Source organism: Siphateles boraxobius, unplaced genomic scaffold (assembly GCF_051911475.1).
Source record: "Siphateles boraxobius isolate OS27281-9 unplaced genomic scaffold, OSU_SipBor_1 65, whole genome shotgun sequence".
NCBI lineage: Eukaryota > Metazoa > Chordata > Actinopteri > Cypriniformes > Leuciscidae > Siphateles > Siphateles boraxobius.
The window spans coordinates 12458129-12479133 of record NW_027509192.1 but is presented as its reverse complement, the minus strand read 5'-3'; the positions used below and the strand labels follow the sequence as shown (position 1 = coordinate 12479133).

The 21005-nt window shown below is 36.3% G+C and overlaps 1 protein-coding gene across 2 annotated transcripts; it reads right to left on the bottom strand.

Moving 5' to 3' along the window:
• Positions 1-2147: 2147 nt before the first annotated feature.
• Positions 2148-20458, bottom strand: usp3 (ubiquitin specific peptidase 3). Of its 2 annotated transcripts, none has more exons than XM_077211064.1 (15): positions 19917-20458; positions 16333-16393; positions 15917-16060; positions 15710-15793; positions 15538-15619; positions 11533-11615; positions 10742-10855; positions 9909-10022; positions 8869-9015; positions 6866-6972; positions 6710-6790; positions 6498-6616; positions 6293-6406; positions 3404-3471; positions 2148-3223 (listed from the first exon to the last, which is right to left on the bottom strand). In XM_077211064.1, exons 1-15 carry the CDS (start codon positions 20005-20007, stop codon positions 3058-3060), a joined length of 1575 nt encoding a protein of 524 aa, XP_077067179.1. In that variant the 5' UTR covers positions 20008-20458; the 3' UTR covers positions 2148-3057. The 2 variants fall into 2 exon arrangements, with proteins under 2 accessions (XP_077067179.1, XP_077067180.1); XM_077211065.1 differs by having other exon boundaries at positions 15538-15598; positions 19917-20262.
• Positions 20459-21005: the final 547 nt, after the last annotated feature.

Genomic DNA, 21005 nt, shown 5'->3' with positions numbered 1-21005 from the left:
ACACGGAGACCGTTTTCAAAAACGTGCACTTTGAAACCCATTTTCAAAAGTTTGCGTTTTCAGACACCCAAAATGCTGTTGTCGTGTAAATGAATGGCCAAAACGATTAAAAAAAATGTTTTTATTTGAAAACGGTGTCCTTGTTTACAATTTGTTCAGTCAAAAGTTTGAACATACCTGACTGAATGTGAATATATTTCTAAAAATACTGCAGATAAAGTAATTTTGAAATGAAATAAATTACAAAGCACCTTGTCATCTGCCATTGGTCAGCCAAACAGATAGCCACACCCCAAACTCACACCATTGGTTGAGCCAAGATTGCTGTGTCAAGCTAGTCAGAACCCTCAAATAAACAATGTTTAGGGGGGAAAAGGAAGGCATTAGTTTTTGGCAAAATGTCAAAAAGAAAGTGTGAGTTGCAGTCCTGCACGCTTTGTACGCAGCGAACAAAGTGTAGCCTAGCCTACTTCTAAATTAGCAAAGCTAGCATTCCTACCCCTTACTGGAATTATCAAGACTATATCTACTACACTTGATATGTAATTTGCCAATACCACCTGCTATCATTAGATGACCATTAGGAGGACCTGGCAAATCTTTTTCCAAGTAAAGTGCGATTTCAGCCTGTAACGTTTGAGTCACTTTCAATGAGTCATCATGACATGCCGCGACTGACGCAGTGGCACTTGATAACACAAGCAACGTGATCTTATTGGCAGCTGTGACCTAACAGAAGGAGAAAGAGAGAACATTGTTGTCCTTTCTAAAGTGTGACAGCTTCAGACCTGTGAGCAGCTGTTCCTCACCTGTTCTTCGCTTGCACGTGGCGTGTGGGGAAGTCCCAGTGTTTGTTCTGCCCCCGGGAGTGTGTGTGTGTGTGTGTGTGTGGGTGGCAGCAATTGATAGAAGGAGTGAGGAAAATAAACACTCACAATGAGAACAATACGCGCCCTCATACGCTGTTGTTTTGGAACGCTTTACGTCATTAAAAACCATTCAGCATTTACATTTCACAGTGGGTGACACTGTAAGTGGTCATTTGAAAAAAAAGATTATGGGAGAAAGTGTACATGCCACTATATGTCAAGCGAGGATAAGGAGAAAGGTACTCCACCTGGAGCAATTACATGGGCAGAACAGAGGAAATAAAAGCAATCCTGTACATTGTGAAACACTCTGACTGAACCTACACCCGTATTTGAGAACAGTGTGTACCAGAATCATTCAACCCAATGCGAGCAAATTCAAATTGAGTGACAGCATGTTCTTTTGTATACAAAATACACCTAAGTTAACTAAACTGGTCACATACGCCCAGGTTAACATTGAGATCAATGGGTAGTTAAGTTTATATATAAAAAATATAATATGTGTAATCTAATATTTTATTATCATCAAATATATATTATCTTTTATTATACATTTAAATATTAATATTATTTTACACACGCAAATGTGTCATAGAATTGATTAGACTTGAAAAGCATTGGCAATGCAAGACTTTGTATTGACATTTTTTCAGATTTACTTCCTCTAGGAATTTTTTTTCATTATTAACAGATTATGATCTATTAATTTTTACCCTATTTGCAATGACTGATATGGAAGTGGGGCATAGCTAGTCCCAGCATAAGCCGGCACACCCACGGACCATCTGATGCGTATTAGCACACAAAAAATACCAAGCACTTCCTCTTTTTGGCAAGCTATTGATTGCTTGAAGCTATGATTGGCTCGGTTTGCACAACTTCTGGAAACAAAATCATGTTAACAAGGTTGTGAGGAAGAACAAATCACTGGATTTCATCTTTACCCAGTCCTAAATAGTACCAAAATTAATGGTTTGTCCTTTTATATGTCAGTCAGAAACAGAGTTATAATAGTTAAAGGGATTGTTCACTCAAATATGAAAATTCTAATGAATTACTAACCTTCATGTCGTTCCAAACCCGTAAGACTTCAGTTTATCGTCAGAACACAAAGGAAGATCTTTTTGATGAAATCTGAGATGTTTCTGTACTCTCCACAGACAGCTACGCTACTGACACTTTGACGCTTCAAAAAAAGTTAATAGAGACCGTAAAATTGATCCATATGAGTTAAGCGGTTTAGTCCAAATTTTCTGAAGAGACTTGATCGCTATATTTGATGAACTTATGTGCTTTTATTCACATATAAACATTCATTAACTAAAACAGAAGTTCAAGCATGTTCGCTTGAACCAAGAGTTTCATTCTTGTGCGTTACGCAGCACGTTTGAGCTTAAAAAATAAGCTTCAAAATGGACCAGTAAATACAATAATTCATTGTATGCGTTTTAATTATGAGAATATAATAAAACCACGGATCAACTTTTGCACAATATGCATCCCTTTCATTCTAAAAGGACAGAAACTTTACATCATGTCAGACATTTCCAAGCGTAAAGGAAACGAAACGTGAACTACTGGACCCTTCTCTTCAAAATTAATTTTCACATTAGTGAGGTGATAGCTGTGTTTGAGCCAACTACTGCTTTGTGATAAAAAAAATGACATCTCGTTTTGTTACGTAAAATCATACATTTCAAGTTTTGGTTAGGAAATACCTCCAACGCCAACCAAGATCATATGAACAGCAGGCTCAGAGGACAAGAATGAATTTCCAAGCGGAACAGAACAAAAAACCTTCCTGGAGCAGCGAACAGAACGTTGGCGTGAGTAGGAAACGTCAAGCGTCTGACACACAAAACGAGTCAGCTGTCATCATTTCAGCAGACGGAAAAACACTCAATTAGGAAAAAAAATCAATTGTAAAGCATTTTGTTTCTACAGTCAATTCTTTTTCAGCCCCCTGAAGAATTGCCTTTGGAATCTCATTTCACACTGGTGGCACATGAAAAGAAGAAAAAAAAGAAGAAAAAAAACGGGACAGTCTATTAAACGCAAGTCATCAAGTCAAAATGTAAGCAGCAATTCGGTTTATACTGAGGTTCTGTGACGGAGAAACATAACTGGATAGCATAGACAATGAGACGGATGACGGCACACGCATGAAGGTCCAATAACTGAAGTCTTAAAGCTTGGGTTGACTCTCTTGATCGCTGTGCTCTGTGTAGAACAGGATGTAGGCCTTGGCTTTCAGCACAGCCTCCTCATTGACCAGAGTCACCGTGCTGTCGTTGAAGTGGTACCATCGGCCTTCGTGACGCCCGTATGCCGTGTAATGTCCTGAGCCGATGCTGCGGGAGAGGATGGAGATGGAATATCGTCTATATATCTGTGATCTGATTATCTGTACAGAGTGTGAATTGATATAACAGGAAATAATAGAAAACAGCTACTGATATAACATCCCCCCCTAGTGGAAGTTCAGAAGTTCAGGCTGGTAAATGAGTTGTATACTACAAGCTTTTACTTACCCAGACCCATGATGCACCACCACTGCAGCAAGATCATACAGGCCTCTCTCAGGCAAGCTGTTTTCAGGCTGAATATAATTACAAATTTTTTATATTTCATATAACAACAATCAGATAATAAGAAGTATATTTATTATATAACATTATTGTAAAAATTTTAATCATATCGATTAAAGGTATAATTAGTTTTTTAATGTAAATATGAATAATTAATCAATTTATGTATAGTATAGTATTATGAATATTACTTTACTGTTATTACGGATTATTCATATATAAAGTAGTAAAATAATGATTGTATTTATCATTATTCTACTTATGTTTATTTAAATTTGAAACAACAAAAAAGTATTATAATAAATATTTAATAGTAATAAATTTGATGTAAATCATTTTAATGTTTTCATTAATTTTATATATGAATGTTATATATGAAAAAATATAAATGGTTATCAAATTATATTAAAATGATGTTAATATATTCGAAGGGTAATATGACTAATATATACAGGTCCTTCTCAAAAAATTAGCATATTGTGATAAAGTTCATTATTTTCCATAATGTAATGATAAAAATTTAACTTTCATATAATTTAGATTCATTGCACACCAACTGAAATATTTCAGGTCTTTTATTGTTTTAATACTGATGATTTTGGCATACAGCTCATGAAAACCCAAAATTCTCAAATCTCAAAAAATGAGCATATTTCATCTGACCAATAAAAGAAGTTTTTTTTAATACAAAAAAAGTCAACCTTCAAATAATTAAGTTCAGTTTTTCACTCAATACTTGGTCGGGAATCCTTTTGCAGAAATGACTGCTTCAATGCGGCGTGGCATGGAGGCAATCAGCCTGTGGCACTGCTGAGGTGTTATGGAGGCCCAGGATGCTTCGATAGCGGCCTTAAGCTCATCCAGAGTGTTGGGTCTTGCGTCTCTCAACTTTCTCTTCACAATATCCCACAGATTCTCTATGGGGTTCAGGTCAGGAGAGTTGGCAGGCCAATTGAGCACAGTAATACCATGGTCAGGAAACCATTTACCAGTGGTTTTGGCACTGTGAGCAGGTGCCAGGTCGTGCTGAAAAATGAAATCTTCATCTCCATAAAGCTTTTCAGCAGATGGAAGCATGAAGTGCTCCAAAATCTCCTGATAGCTAGCTGCATTGACCCTGCCCTTGATAAAACACAGTGGACCAACACCAGCAGCTGACATGGCACCCCAGACCATCACTGACTGTGGGTACTTGACACTGGACTTCAGGCATTTTGGCATTTCCTTCTCCCCAGTCTTCCTCCAGACTCTGGCACCTTGATTTCCGAATGACATGCAAAATTTGCTTTCATCTGAAAAAAGTACTTTGGACCACTGAGCAACAGTCCAGTGCTGCTTCTCTGTAGTCCAGGTCAGGCACTTCTGCCGCTGTTTCTGGTTCAAAAGTGGCTTGACCTGGGGAATGCGGCACCTGTAGCCCATTTCCTGCACACGCCTGTGCACGGTGGCTCTGGATGTTTCTACTCCAGACTCAGTCCACTGCTTCCGCAGGTCCCCCAAGGTCTGGAACCGGTCCTTCTCCACAATCTTCCTCAGGGTCCGGTCACCTCTTCTCGTTGTGCAGCGTTTTTTGCCACACTTTTTCCTTCCCACAGACTTCCCACTGAGGTGCCTTGATACAGCACTCTGGGAACAGCCTATTTGCTTGAGGGCAAACAGCCTTACCCTCTTGCTTGAGGGTGTCAATGATGGCCTTCTGGACAGCTGTCAGGTCGGCAGTCTTACCCATGATTGCGGTTTTGAGTAATGAAACAGGCTGGGAGTTTTTAAAAGCCTCAGGAATCTTTTGCAGGTGTTTAGAGTTAATTAGTTGATTCAGATGATTAGGTTAATAGCTCGTTTAGAGACCCTTTTCATGATATGCACATTTTTTTAGATAGGAATTTTGGGTTTTCATGAGCTGTATGCCAAAATCATCAGTATTAAAACAATAAAAGACCTGAAATATTTCAGTTGGTGTGCAATGAATCTTAAATATATGAAAGTTTAATTTTTATCATTACATTATGGAAAATAATTAACTTTATCACAATATGCTAATTTTTTGAGAAGGACCTGTATATATATATATATATATATATATATATATATATATATATATATATATATATATATATATATATATATATATATCGAAGCATCCTGGGCCTCCATAACACCTCAGCAGTGCCACAGGCTGATTGCCTCCATGCCACGCCACATTGAAGCAGTCATTTCTGCAAAAGGATTCCCGACCGAGTATTGAGTGCATAACTGAACAATTATTTGAAGGTTGACTTTTTTTTTCTTTTTTGTTTTTGTTTTCATGAGCTGTATGCCAAAATCATCAGTATTAAAACAATAAAAGACCTGAAATATTTCAGTTGGTGTGCAATGATTATAAAAATATATGAAAGTTTAATTTTTATCATTACATTATGGAAAATAATGAACTATCACAATATGCAAATTTTTTAAAAAGGACCTGTATATGTATGTATATATATGTATGTATATATATATATATATATATATACACACATACACATATATATTATAATAATTGTATTTTTTAATATTAGATAATTAATATAATAATATTAAAAAAATATATATAAAGTATAAAGTAATAAAGCATATATTAGTATATAAAGTAATAGCATAATAAACACACATATGTTACACTTTATACTATTATAATTATAAATAATCTTTAATTTAATTAATTATAAATGACATCTATATATTAAATAAGTGCATAAATTGCCCCAAAAAACATTCTTCAGTTATAAGAATGTTACATTATATTACATTATTGTTACATTATTACAGAATTAAATGGTTTGCTCTCACCTCTAACAAGTAGCTTTTCATGTCAAGGCCACGCATGGGAAACTCTACATAGGTGTCAATCTTATTCCTCAGAAACGCAGTCCAGTGGAACCTCTTCAGATGCAAACAAAGCACCTGCACAGGCACAAGACATCATATAACCGTTGCAAACTACATGAAACATGAGAATTCAAAATGAGATATTTCTATAGGCTACTTCCATCACCTTGGGCAGTTTCTGGATCCAGAATTTCTTGGTGGACTTTTGTCGCTTTTTGCACTTGTGACACATGTAGAGCTCAGTTTCATCAAGTTCCTCAAGGTCTGTGAAACTATAAAGGCAATCTATAGCCGGCAGAGAGACGGCACACAACCTCTTAAGTGTTGCTGGAGAACAAAATGAACAGAATTTAATAGTTTTCTAATTACATCTCTTACCTCTCAAAGTGCACGTTGGCCCCGGCTCTTGGTCTTTTGTGGTCTTGATTCTGAACTGGCTGGGAATGTCCAATGAGAGATCTGGAGGAGAGCAACATTTGGCATAACCATGGCAACAAAAGCTTTTAAAGCTGATGGACCAGATTTACGACTCACCTAGGAATGGATCAAATTTCCGAGACTCCGTGCCACATATCAAGCAGTACACCTCATTCTGTAGGACGCCACCAAACACCGATGTGACGATAGTGGAGGTCCCGTTTCTAGCAGAAAAGCAAAACCGTTTTGCATTATCAAAGGCGTCCTATTATCACTCCAATGGGAGTTTCACAGCGCACTGTTTCTGAACTCCCTGAAACACATTGATTGCAGTCTTGAGATTTCTTCAGGGAAGGAACACTTCACAATATTCCTCATTTAAATAATTCCCACCCAAGTCATATGCACAAAAAAGTGGCGAGGCCTGATCGAGTTGCGCTAGTAGTGTGTTGAAACTCACGGTTATTGGTAAGAGCTGTGACATTCCCCAAACACGCTCTAAGCAGTTGACCAATCACAACACACTGATCCAGTCAACCAATCAGAGCACATTGTGCTTTTTGGAAGGAGGGGCTTCATAGAAACCGGAACTAAACAGAGCGTTACAGACAGACTGTGAAGAGAGGTGCTGCTACAATGTCAAACTTGTGAAATAATGTTTTCAAGCATTAAACCCATTCTAGTAGACCCCAAAAACAACATGAAGACTTTGAACAGAGAATAATAGGTCCTGTTTAAATAAACCAACATGAGTACCGTTTCCTAAGTGTGTTCAATAGAATCAGACCCTTGTGAAAGCACATTTAGTTTGTCTATTCGCAGCAGGATTAACCTGCCATTTTGTTTCGCACAATCCAGTGAGCACGACACAACACTGCACTTCCTTTTCAATAACCCTGCAAATCCACTCAGGTCACCCTCACAGCCCAGGCTGGGGGCTTCCTCACTTGTCTGCTGCTATTAATACAAACTCAACAGGGTGGCTCTGCCTCTAGCAGCAGGCAAGTGTGGGAACAGCAGTCTCTGTATACGAGAGAGACTTCCCTCTGCGTGCCGTAAAGAATTATCTTTATCACTGCTGCCCACGTACTCGCTAAACTAGCAGGGGAGATATGGAACAAGGGGCGGCCTGCTGAGATAGACCTACCTCGAATTAGAAATTTGCCCCGAACCATCTGTGTACCGCTTTGACTAGGAAAAAATGTAGTTCACTGAAGACAAGTTGTCCATTTATATATATATATATATTAAACGACTTTCCGCTACTGTGGCGCTTGCAAAAACACTGCGTTTGTTTGAGTGGTCCAAAATATCAAGTTCTTGCTTGACCAGTGGCCTAAAGCTGCCTTTCCAGAATTTCCGAACAAGCGACAGACTGGAAGTCGTTTATTTTTGATGTCGAGTAGTACGGGAGCTTTGTAGAGTTCCAACCATATGCATATGCAGAAAATTCAGATCTGAAATGTAATCAACATTATGAGCGCGAGGGGAGAATGACTGGTATTTTTTTCACTGAAACATCATTCTTTAAACTATTTCTATAAAATGGCGGTTATGAATAATTTGGAAATAAATAATTATTTAATTATTTTTTTAATTGTTTCGCCCAAGAAAACCTATTTTTTTCTTTCAGACATGTTGGGTGTCATTTGTTTTGTGTGGATACATGATTCACACGTTCAATCAAATCGTTCATTCACATAATTCATTTTTAGGGATCGACAGATAACGGATTTCCCCGATAACGAAAACAAGGTTGGGCCGCGCTGTTTCGCCTCTAGAGGCCGCTCTCGTACTGTATAATGAGAACGGACCCTTCTCAGCCACTCACGCAGCAGATGCAACCCGGAAAAAATATCAACATGGATGTTTGCCGATCATTCCAGCAATCGGTGCCGATTAATCAACAAAACCAATTGGTCGACTTCTATTCATGGTGAATAAGCAGCGGGTAACGGTTGCTTTATGACCAATTTGGGGACTAAATGTGACAATCGTATGCGAATGTCAGAGATAGTGGAAAGGCGGCTTAAGATTTGGGCAGGACTATCTTTTTGTCCAAACAAAGGTGGACATGGGAGTAGAAATTACAAATAAATGCGTTCAGAGGGGTATCATACATGTAGCATTTGCTCTCGGAGGCATGTTTGGGTCGGTCCGGGGTCAGGGCGGGACTAGGCGACCCGTTCTTGCTCCCCTGCATCTCTCTGTGAAGATGATCCAGCAGGTAGCGCAGGAACTCATGAGCGTCCTGTTGCTGGTAACCCCTGCAAAAACATCAGATAAAAGTCAAAATTGATCACAATTACTTTATGTAAGAAAAAATTGTTTTGACTTCGTAAACATTATTTCAAAATGAACCAAGAAAACACTTTGCTTTTCCGATGACATCACTGAGGCCATGAAGGCTTTTGGATAATGTTAAACAATAATCAAAAAGCTATTTAGGCATTGGTTTAGAAAAAAAACTGTATTTGGTCTGGCAGCATATTTCACAAACAAGGACACATTTTTTCTCATTTAATATTTTAGGTCACTAATATTACTCATTGTTATTACAATTAGTTTATATAATTATGGAAGTCAAATGTAAACATTTTACATTTAAAAAGTAATCTTTAATACATGTCATCAAACAGAAAGTAAAAATATTTGGCATTTCTTTTAATTATTGCCACTGCCCATTAAGTTTTGTTTTTTGATAAGAGCGTCGGAAGCTGGACTTTTTTTTTGGCAGTGTGGAAAACCTGGTCTTTATTTGCGAAAACATGCAACTACTATTTGTAAAATTACTATAATAAGATTACAAAATCCAGAAGTTCCTATCTAACGAATAAATCTGTTTACTGTTTTTTTATCAAGTTCAAATTATTTATTTCTAATTATATTACTTTACATTACTAAATATTATTGTAAATGAAATCACATATATATCGGCTTTGTATCAGCCATTGGCCATCCAGCTCTCTGAGAAGCCATAAAAAAAAATCCATAACGGTCGACCACTAGCAAGAATGGATGAAACAGAAATTATTTTTCTGGGTGCTGGAAAAATGAAAAAATTTATTGCATTTTAGTGTGACTTGGATTTTTCACCCTGAGCTTTTATAAGACATACTACAAGGAAAAAACTGCAATAAATTGTGTGCTTTTTTGATACCTGAAACTTGGCATTATTTTCCAAATGACATAAAAGAGGGCATCTGGGCTGAAGGCGGTCTGACTCCCCTGCCAAAGTGAACAGAGTGTTTTCCTGAACTCCTCAACCAGAGATCTGCACAACAGAGCAGAAAAACACTGGCATTACAGGGACTGATACCATCAGGCCTGTTTTGGGGTGGCAGAGAAATATATTTAAAATGTCAGGAATTAACATTTTATATTTTATTTATATAATTTGATATATTATTCATTTATATTTATTTTTTTATAAATCACTTTTTTAAAATGACAAATATTTTTGTCATGGTATATTAATTCTGTAAGTAAAAGAATTGTCCACAGATCAACATGTTATTGTTAAAATCACTCTCTCTCGATCGATAACGAGTTCAAATAAATTCTATAATTCACTCATTCAAATAAATGTTACGCACTGTGTCTGATTCAAAGCGGGCAGAATGCTAGATCTAACGAGCCGTAACTGACGAAAATAACCGTCCATTTTACCCTTCCGGTCAAATATTGCGCTGCAAACATCAATAACAGCTTTACGTTGTTAAAGCTGGCAAATGACCATGGTATAAGTGGGATAATCCACAGCTAGCTTGCATTCCATTATTTTAATGCACTACGCTTCACATTTGGTGGTTCTTTGCCTCCACGTCATGCATTAATATAATTTAATGCACAGCTGTCTGTGGATTATCCCTTACGTTTATGATATTGTTACAGCTTAAACACAAAAAAAAACTGTTCTGACTACTTTCTTTCTTTAAAATAAAGGACACCATTCGAATCCCCCATTTTGCCATTCAGTGGAGAGGACCTTACACACTGCTGTCCCCCTGACTCCTGGTGTGGTACATTCTCCTTCCTGCCGTTTTCCCGCTTCGTAAGGCCACTGAGGGCAGCTCCTTGAAATAACAGCTGAACACCTGGATGTTACTGGAGACAGGAAACAAAAACCAGTGTTTAACTAAACAGATCTGTCTCTAACATGACTCAAAATCCATACGCCCTTTTATTATATCTTTCAAAATGCAAACTAAACACTGACAATATGCCAGAATCCTCTGGAATCATTCCTTTTCTATGGATTATGACCAGCAAAAGTCTGCAAATGGAAAGGTTTCTTTTAGGTAGATCTAAACCTCAATAAAAAGACCAATGACAGGTCAATAAAAAGACCAATGACAGGTTAACAATAATTATGACACTATAATAATGAAATAATGATAATTAAAAATAATTAAATATTATTTGCTCTAAGTAAAATAGTTTTGCGATAATCTTTTATCATTCTGTAACTTGACAAAATCCATGGAAACAATAAGACAGCGAATAAATGACGACAATGTTCAATATTTCCCCTCACTAGTTCATAAAAACACAGGCCTAACGGTTTATTGAATTTGGCATGGGCTACTCGTTGCGGTTCAGCCAGTGTAAGGTTGGCTGCGGTGAGTGGGCGGACGGCCTAATCCGTCACCTGGCTTCCCATCAAGCTCAACTCCAGCCAGCTCACTGGCCACAGAGAACAGAGAGCCACTCGAGCTCCTCCAGCCGGGCCGCACACACATCGCCGGCTGCCCTTGGCTCGGGGTCGTGGGGGTTGCTCTTACCTCAGGGACTGGAGAATGGCATTCATGAAGCAGGTGTTGCCCAGATTGCGGAGGCCTGTGGCACAGTGTGCTAGAGTGCCGTCCTGTGTGGGGACATTTCAGAAAAATTATGAAACCAGCACACATTTGAACAAATGATGCATACATAATTTAAACTAAAAGTCAATGTATACACACCACTAGTTAAATTTATAAAGCAAAAATCCAAGTATTTCTGAACAGTGACATACCAGAGATTTCTATGAACTGTACGATAGGTTGCTTTATTTATATATTTACTATTTTTAAGTTATGTTTAATATGCGTTAATGTATATATAGTTGTTTTTATTATTTGTTGCATTTTATTAAAATATTACATTCACTACACAGTAATATAATATATAGCAGACGGAGAGTTCATCTTCATCGGACGCGAGTAGTATTGCCAAAACCTCTGCATCCGTGTACTTTAGTCGTACTGGCATAACGTTACGCGTGCGCGTACGTGCTTGCATTTGTAAATGTGCATTTGTGTGTATGTCTAAAAGAGTAAGTTATTATAAAATGATGAAGCAATGATAAAAAGATACAATAATGAAAGTAGAACGCAGTAGAGTAGCATATACAGCAAATGGAAGTAAAATGTTGCAGCTTGTGACGTCACAACATGTGACAACTCCTGGGGTCATAGAGCACAGAACGTGATTACATCAATGAGCCATCGGAAGACGTACCTATCAATCGCAGATCTATAGAACGTGTGCAAAGAGGTGCAATGCATTTTAACTGTTTTTGCCGTAAACGCATATTATGCAATTTGTGCAGACTCATTAGAGGATGAAAACTACGCAACAGGAGCATGTTGGAGGCTTGATCTGAGCGTGTAACGTCTCTGGTTTTGTATGCAAAAAGAAATATTGAGCTAGGTATTTGGTTTCCGTTTCTATCGGCTCTTAAACGGAGACACGCAAACGGGAGCGTCGGTCTTAAAGGGTTAAAGTATATTCAAATAGAAAACCATTATTTTAAATATTTCACTTATATATATATACATACATATTTTAAAGGAGCTGTATGTAAGACATGTATTTCAATTAATCATAAAATGGCCCTGATATGTCACTAGACATTAAGAATTCATGCCCATTTCAAATAATGACAACAGTAGTCCGGCCAGGATATTGTCATTTAAAAAGTGAAGTTGCAGCCCTCAACTGATGTTGATGTTGTCATGTTGTGTTTGGTCTGATGCGCCACCCTCCACCTATCTACCAATCACAAAGTCAGTAGTGTTGCGGCATCCGGGTTGCCAGCTCTGCTAGTTACCACAGCTGCAGCTACAAACGTGTCGGAATCGGATAAAAAAAAAAATATCTAACGTTGCGAACCAAAAAAAAACTTATGAATCTCCGAAATAAAACAAGGATCTGTATAGGAGATGCCTTTGAAAGATGGAGACGGCTGCAAACGGAGAAGAATTTGAAGACAGACGCCAACGTTGCTAATTTTCTCCTGGACAGGTAAGATTCATCCATGTTTGGCTAACTTGTACTTGATGTAAATGGACATATCAAATATTCATGACAGTCGAACAAAGTTATGCATGTTCGTGCAAAGTAACGTTACGTTAGCTCATATGGAGGAGGTGGGTCGTCGAATTGAAAAGGTAAGGAATTGTTTGGGTAATAAAAACGGCGAGTCGTCATTACTAACATTAGCAATGCATTATCAGAGCCCGTTTCTCTGTCATTATGATGAGACGCTGAGGAAAACAACATTAGTACGCCCATTATTGTTTATTATGCAAGTTCTACAGCCAAAAATAATAGAATGACATGTAATCTTTCACATAACATATTTTAGCGTTATGGACGTGTACTGCAGGGTAAGTTAAAAAATACAGCTGGTCGCTTTCACTTATAGCGTCAGCTAAATGAATAGCTGTATCTTTGATATCGGTTACACAGTGACAGAGGCACTTGTACTTACGTTAGTGACAGATACCTACCGTTACAAGTTAGACTAACAGCTACTGTTCTAACAATGTACTGTCACATACGAGCGTACATCTTTACGATTATATTTGGCTAATCGCCATAAGTAAATTTTTGCGATATATAATTACTTTGCAAAACATCTCTCATTTGAAGCATAAACATAATTAACAGAAAAGGCTTCTTGTAGCAGCCTACGTTCCTGCTGTATCCGGCAACCTGGCGTCAGGGAGGGGATACACCGCTCTACAGTAATTTGAAAGTGATTGCAGTACCAGTTTTGGCCACATTCTTACATACGGCTCCTTTAAATTATTCTTTTTGAAGCATTTTACATTTTTTAAAAGGACATTGTGTAGGAATTTCTCCCATCTAGTAGTGAAATTGTATTTTGCATTCAAACGAATTGTGCTCTCCAACGCCTCGCTTTTTCAAATGCGTGTTGCATCTACGGTAGCTGTTATGTACCAAAAAGCTATGACAGGATGTCTTCTAATAGCACTTCGTCGAGTTTTCCTTCGGGTGAAAAGGTTTGTTATTTGCTTGACACAACGAACAAACGAATGTTACAGTATGAATAATAACAGTGCAATGCAGCCTTTTAAACTTGCCGGAATAGTGACAAGCGCCTCTCACTGCTCTGCTCCTCCGTTTCTGCTGCTTTCAGTTACGTGACGCTGGCTCTGAACGAAAACGCGTTGTGGAAACACGTTGGCCTAGTACTTTTTGTCCCTCTCTGCTATTATAATTTTTCAAGATGGCAGAACGACATGGAAGCCTCAGTGGACCTACCCGTCACATATATATAAAGATAATAAATTCTTCGTTTACGAGGATAAGTCAGATAATTGGCAGAGGTATTTGTACACCATTGAGGACATATTTATGAATAAAAATATTAATTTTAGGTAATAAAATACCTAAAAAAAACTACACATTGTCTCTTTAAAATGCCCTTTTCACAAGATGTAAAATAAATCTCTGATGTCCCCAGAGTGTGTGTGCGAAGTTTTAGCACAAAATACCCCCCAGATATTTTTATATAGCATGTTAAAGTTGTCACTTTTTGAGGGTTAGCAAAAACGCACCGTTTTGTGCCTGGCCCTTTAAATGCAAATGAGCTGCTGCAGAGGGCGGGGTTTCAAGAGCTCTTGTGTGATAGCAGATTACCTCACGCAGACACACTAAAACGTCAGAAACTGTTCTGCCTTTTAATGTTAAAACAGAGTCAGACAAAGATGGAGAGACTCAAGAAGAAGTGACAACATGTAGAATGCAACAGGACGTCTTTGAATGGTTAGTTGATGAATTTATGTTGCTGATGTGAAGTTAACTATCTTCAATTAGCATATTCTGTCATGATAATCTATAAATCGCTCGTATAGGAACTGTTGTGAGATGCACACAGAGTGAGTTTTATTGCATGTGAAAAGAAGGATGCTAAAGTTTGAGCTGACTCACAAATTTACTCTTATACAACAACTTTTCCTCTTCTCAACATGGACTGCGTGTCCCGGGGGCAGGGTTTATGTACATTTTAGGGTTTCCTGATGTCACTAACCCGGGAGGAATGTCGTTTAGTCCCTACCAGCCGTTTGTTGTAGTCCTTTTCTTTAAAAGCAAATATCTCCCTTTGCTTTGAACATTGAGCATTGTAATTTTGCAGATGTTGATTATTCTCAAACAGCAACATTTCACACTAGCTAAAGTTAGAAAAGTGAAATCGTTTTTTACCACCCCGTTAAGCTCCATATTATTAGCGAAAAAAGCAAAATATTCAACTTCAAACATTAATAGGCTACAACATGACAACATATTGGTGTGGAGAGTCATAAGAATTATGAAACCTGATTCACATAAGGACTCCAGCATTGCATGGGAAATTATTCTGTGAGGAGAAGATTTACCCTCCAGTAATTAACCATTCATTATTTGGTGAGATATGTAGATGGTCGCATTGTGTTTTTCTGAACAATTTCCCAGCACATTTGGCCCTTTTTCACACATATCTAGAATCAAATTCAACTTACGCTGTCTTTCTTCAGCTTGCTGTCATGAGAAGAACTGTCTGACAGCTTTCTCTTCCTCTGTCTGTCGGTATTAGACACAGAGCTGAACAAAGAGAATAAATCGTTTCAAAAACAATGTATTCATGTGATGATGATTGTTGAATGGATGCACTTCGACAAACAACAGTCTTACTTTTCCAAACTCTGAAGATGTTCTCTGACCCTCTGCACATTTCCTAGTTTTGTGTCGTTCACCACAAATTCGTCACATCTGTAACTACAGAAGAAGAAAACAAACAACGTGAAAGATTAACACAAACACTGCTCACTGAATAATATTGTATGTACTGTCCCTTTAAGAACACTTATCTTGTTAGTGTATTTGTGTAAAGAAACCAACCAGTATGTGCTAAAACTGTTGCAGTCCATACACACAGAGTGTTGCTGACTCTTCTCGCTCAACTTCTCTCGCTCTGGCTTCCTTTGACCGCCCCCTGGAGCCTGAATGTCCTCAAAATGCTTTTTGGCATGGCCGTTAACATACCTGCCACAGCAAACAGATGCAAAGGAATATTAATATGTGTGAAATTTTATATATTATTAATCATTCAAATTTGATTGATTTTAATTAAATTTACTTACTAAAATAATTTGAATACATTTGAATGTTTTAATAGAGCTTAAAAATAATTATTCACAATAGTAAATCAAGGAACTTTGGATTAACACTTGAATGTAATATTTACTGTAAATCATAAAGAAAACACACCGCACACACCGAAACCACCGACTAAAAGCATCAATTTAAGCACTCACCTTCCGCAATGCACGTTCAAGCACGTCAGGCAAACCCACGGGCTTTTGTTTGACCGGCAAACTACAAAAAAAAGAAAGAAAGAAGAGAAAAAAATGTAGATCAATATATATATATATATATAACATCCATTATATAACATGGTATTTTAAAAATGTATAAAACCAGACAATCTTTTCTTATTTTGAATAGCTTTAAAAATATATAAAATAAATACAATCTTCAGCTTCCATGGGGTTACATATATACTTTTCTCTTTCTGTTTGTATAATATTACTTGTATAATATATTATTTTTCTTTTTAATATTTATATATTTTTCTTTTTTTATTAATTACTTCTCTCCCGATTATTATTATTATAATTAAAATTTGTATTTATTTATTATTATTTCAATTATTATACATTTTCCCACAATGCATATTTTGACAGTGGACACTAAGCTCTACACTAAACATGCATTCTTCTATTTGTTTTCTATATTTGCATATTTTTTTATAATATTTAGACATACACATTCTTCTCTTGGACTTAATATTGCAAATATACACACATACTATTTTCTATTTCCCCCCCCAAAAAAAATCTGTATTTGTTTAATTCTTTTCATATTTTTTATAACGTTTCCATGATTATTTTTTCCCTTCTAAACATAATTTTACAAATATAACTAGGTATTAAGTATAAATCCAGACCCACATAGCAAAAACATGAATCCTAGTGTATAATAACAACCACTTTTGCACTGAGCTGAGGTGGCATGTTAACCTCATGTGAAAGTAAGCTCTAGCTGTGGCCTGCTGGGAGAGAGAGCTTTGTTCTAATTGCCTTGATCACCTTCCCTTCTGAGTGCACAACAAGCATCTGAATTAGCCGTTGCTAAGGAACGGTCGATTCTGGTGAATGCTGGTCTGTGCACGACCCAACAAATGTGGAAAAAGTCAATAGACCCCGTGCGTCTCCTCGTACCTGCTGTGCGCTGATTAAGAAAGCAGCAATGCTGTGCTGTTGTAACATGCTTTATATAATGTGCTTCATACAAAAGAAACCATTCTAACAAAGTCAGTTTTATTAGGAATAAAAACCACCTAAGCAGGTACAATTTGTACGATGTTTTCAATGAATCTGCCACAAAGTAGTGTATAATTGAAGCTATCTTTAATTATATGGTATTTAAGGTAGTTCATAACTCTGTTTTACTAATTTCATTATTTTAAGTGAATATTAAAGTATTTTTAGTAACTAGAGAGGGTCACTGAAAAGACATGTTTCATAAGTGTGAAATGTGTTAAACATGAGATATGGGGCATTTCTCATGTCCCATGGGTGCGCTGAAGGGCCACTGGCGTCACGCCCTAAATGTTCATGTGCTTTCAGTGTAATCTAACATGACAATTCATCTCGACCAAAAATACACAATATCCTGCACTGCAAAAAAAATTTTTTAAAGATATTAAGAAAATACTAGGCTATTTCAGTTTCTACTTTGAAATTTCATGTTCAATTCAATTAGGGATGCATGATATATTTGGTGATGATACTGGTTTTAACTTATATTTCCTTCATTCGAAATATGTCAATTAGTGTGAATGGCATTCAAAAACAGGCACGGCAACACATTTATAAAACATCACCACATATGTTTTTTTTTTTTATACATGTATATAAAATATACATCTACACAATATAGGTATATATCTATCTATCCATATATATATATATATATATATATATATATATATATATATATATATATATATATATATATATATATATATATATATATATATATGGCATACACATATACCTATATTGTGTAGATGTATATTTTGGTCATCTTGCTCTCTAGATGTCAGCCTAGACTATTAACAAAAAAAAACATATTAGGTGACTTTTTATAAATATTTATTGTCGTGGCTGTTTTTGAAAGCCATAACGCTATATATAGGCTACACATTAATGTATATAGCCCTAAATATTAAATTCTGTGCATGATCTAGGTTATACAGCATTTACTAGTTGTTTATATTCACTACAAAACATCTTAAACAAGGAAATGTTCCTGCATAGATAATTATCAGATATATCCATGTCAAAAATCTTAAAATAGTCCAATTTTAGTCAACTAAAAGTTTGGGGTCAAAAAGAAAGAAATTTACACTTTTATTCAGCAAGGACACATTAAACTGATCAAAATTGACATTTATTATGATACTAACGTATTCTATTGATAAGACTTGTTTCTTGAGCATAAAATCAGCATATTAGAATGATTTCCAAAGGATCATGTGACAGATGACTGAGGAAATAGCTGCTAAAAACTAAGCTTTTCCATCACAGGAATAAATTACATTTAAAAATATATATTTTACTATATTTTTGATCAAATAAATGCAGAACCAGAAGAGAATTCTTTCAAAAAATATTTATAATGTCCATGATATAAAAAACAAACAATTATCGGCCAAAATTTGATGTATGCACCACCAGAAATAATCCCTCTAATAGACCTATTTTTACATTTTGTTTTTATTTGGTCTATTTAAAATCTATATGATTCTGGTGAAAATCATTGGACACCTGAACCCACACTTATTTTCTTTACACAAGTTCGTTGCCATAAGACTTAATGGTTTACTGTAAAGGTCTCTCAAACCTTTAACGGCTTCCTCTGATGTCCTCAGGAACATTTTCCAGCAAACTGGCCCTTAATAAAACGGGCCCCACACTAAGCCAATTTACCATTTACAATAACTTGCTTTCAAATGCCACTTTTAATAATTTCCTACATTCAGCAACTGACCAAACCCAAAATGAAGTTTGGAAGATAGAAAAGTTTAAAATTTAGATCCTCTTAGATTTCATTGTTTTGATCCTTTTACACATCCAGGCACTAATTTAAGGCCATGCATGCATTAGCATTACACTAATGTTGTAAAAACGTTTGCAGGCGTTATTTCCGGCTTATTCTGAAATCAAGGTCTGCATCTAGACTGCTCAATTTTTCTTCACAATAATACATTAAGACCAATATTAATAATTAACTGTACATCAGCAGGTCTGTATATTAAATAAACAGCTCGGCATAAAGCAAATGACAAATTGAAATCCAATCGAAGATTAAAAAGCCAAAGCTGTCTCACTTAACTTTCTGAATCAAAGGACAACACAACATTTTCTGTACAAAAAGGAGAGTAAATGTGACAACGATTTAATATTATTTAAAAACAAAACATTGACCCTAAAATGTGTTCATAGAACAATAAGCTTTGCGCTTAGCAAGTTTTAACGAGTTTGAGTGCTGTGTGAAGCTAAACTAGCTACTTAGTTTGGGGTTTAAAATGAGTACAATTACGAAATATGATAATTTCACATCATATTATTATAGTTTACGATTACGGGTTTCTTCCAATTTCAGTTAACGTTATATTTGTTTAAAAAAAAAAACCCACAAAAGTCTCCTAGCGCGAGCTTCTGTGAGCAATAAAGCACTAGCCGGCTCGGCTAGCTCGCGCTATTTCACAGGAAACGGACTTAATTATTAGTGATTATTAGTGAATAGTCATTTGTATCCGCATTTCACTCACCAGAACAGCACCACGAGGAAGGGGAACCGTTGGGGAAGCGGCTCGGATCCACTGTCATACAGACACTGGAGCTGAGGTGAGGGCACTCCATGAGCCTGTGTGTGCTAGCTAAAGCACTAACGTTAGCTAACACAGTCTGTCCTCTGCTGCTCGATTTCTGTGTTTAAACTCTAAACGTGTATGTTTAAAAGCCACAAAATGTGTTTCCGAGAAGCAGTAAGTTATGTAGATTCCTAAACGTATAGATGTGTTAGCAGTGATGTTGATCTGCTAAGTGAAGACAGTGTTGTTATGGTTTAAGAAGGCTTCCATGCATAGACTGACTCGGTCTGCCTCAAACCCCGCTGAGCTCCCTACCTAGACAGCAGAAATACAGTCTAAATAGGGAGCGTACTTAACAATCTTCAAACTTTACTTTTACTTCGATGGGATGTATGTATACACAAGCGTGTGTTAATTGAGAAACGACATGATTTAATTCAGTTCCAGGGTCATAGGGAGAGCAGTGATAATGAAAGAGAATTAAGAGATTTGTCATAGTGGATGATAAGTGAGAAAGTGTAACTATTTTACAAATCAAAATTTTACTGGAGCTGTTTTTGATACCATGTGCCCGATATATCATTATCCCGGTTTGAGTCCCCCTCCTTAACATAAAAAGGCATAAGCTTTAATGTATAAAAATCCATGTTTGGCTACAGTGAATTAGGCCTTAGTGTAAAATAGTATCTGACAAATATTTCATAAGTCTATGAGGTAGGCTAGCCAATGGCTGATGATAATGTTATATATATAATCCTGAAGAAAAAAAATAAAGCTAATAATAAAACATTTATTTATTTTCATTTTTTGAATAAAATAAATTATGTAAATGTTAACTTATTTATTTATTTCATTTAATTTGATCTTTTTTTATTTTTTATGAAAGTATGGCTAACAGTATAATCAAATAAATTCTGTAAATATTAACTATTCTTTTTTTTTCATTTATTAAATAATTTTTTCATTTGGCTAAATATGGCTTACAATATAACATAAATTCTATGAATGTCATTTTTTATTTGTTAATTTATTTTCATTTTTGCATTA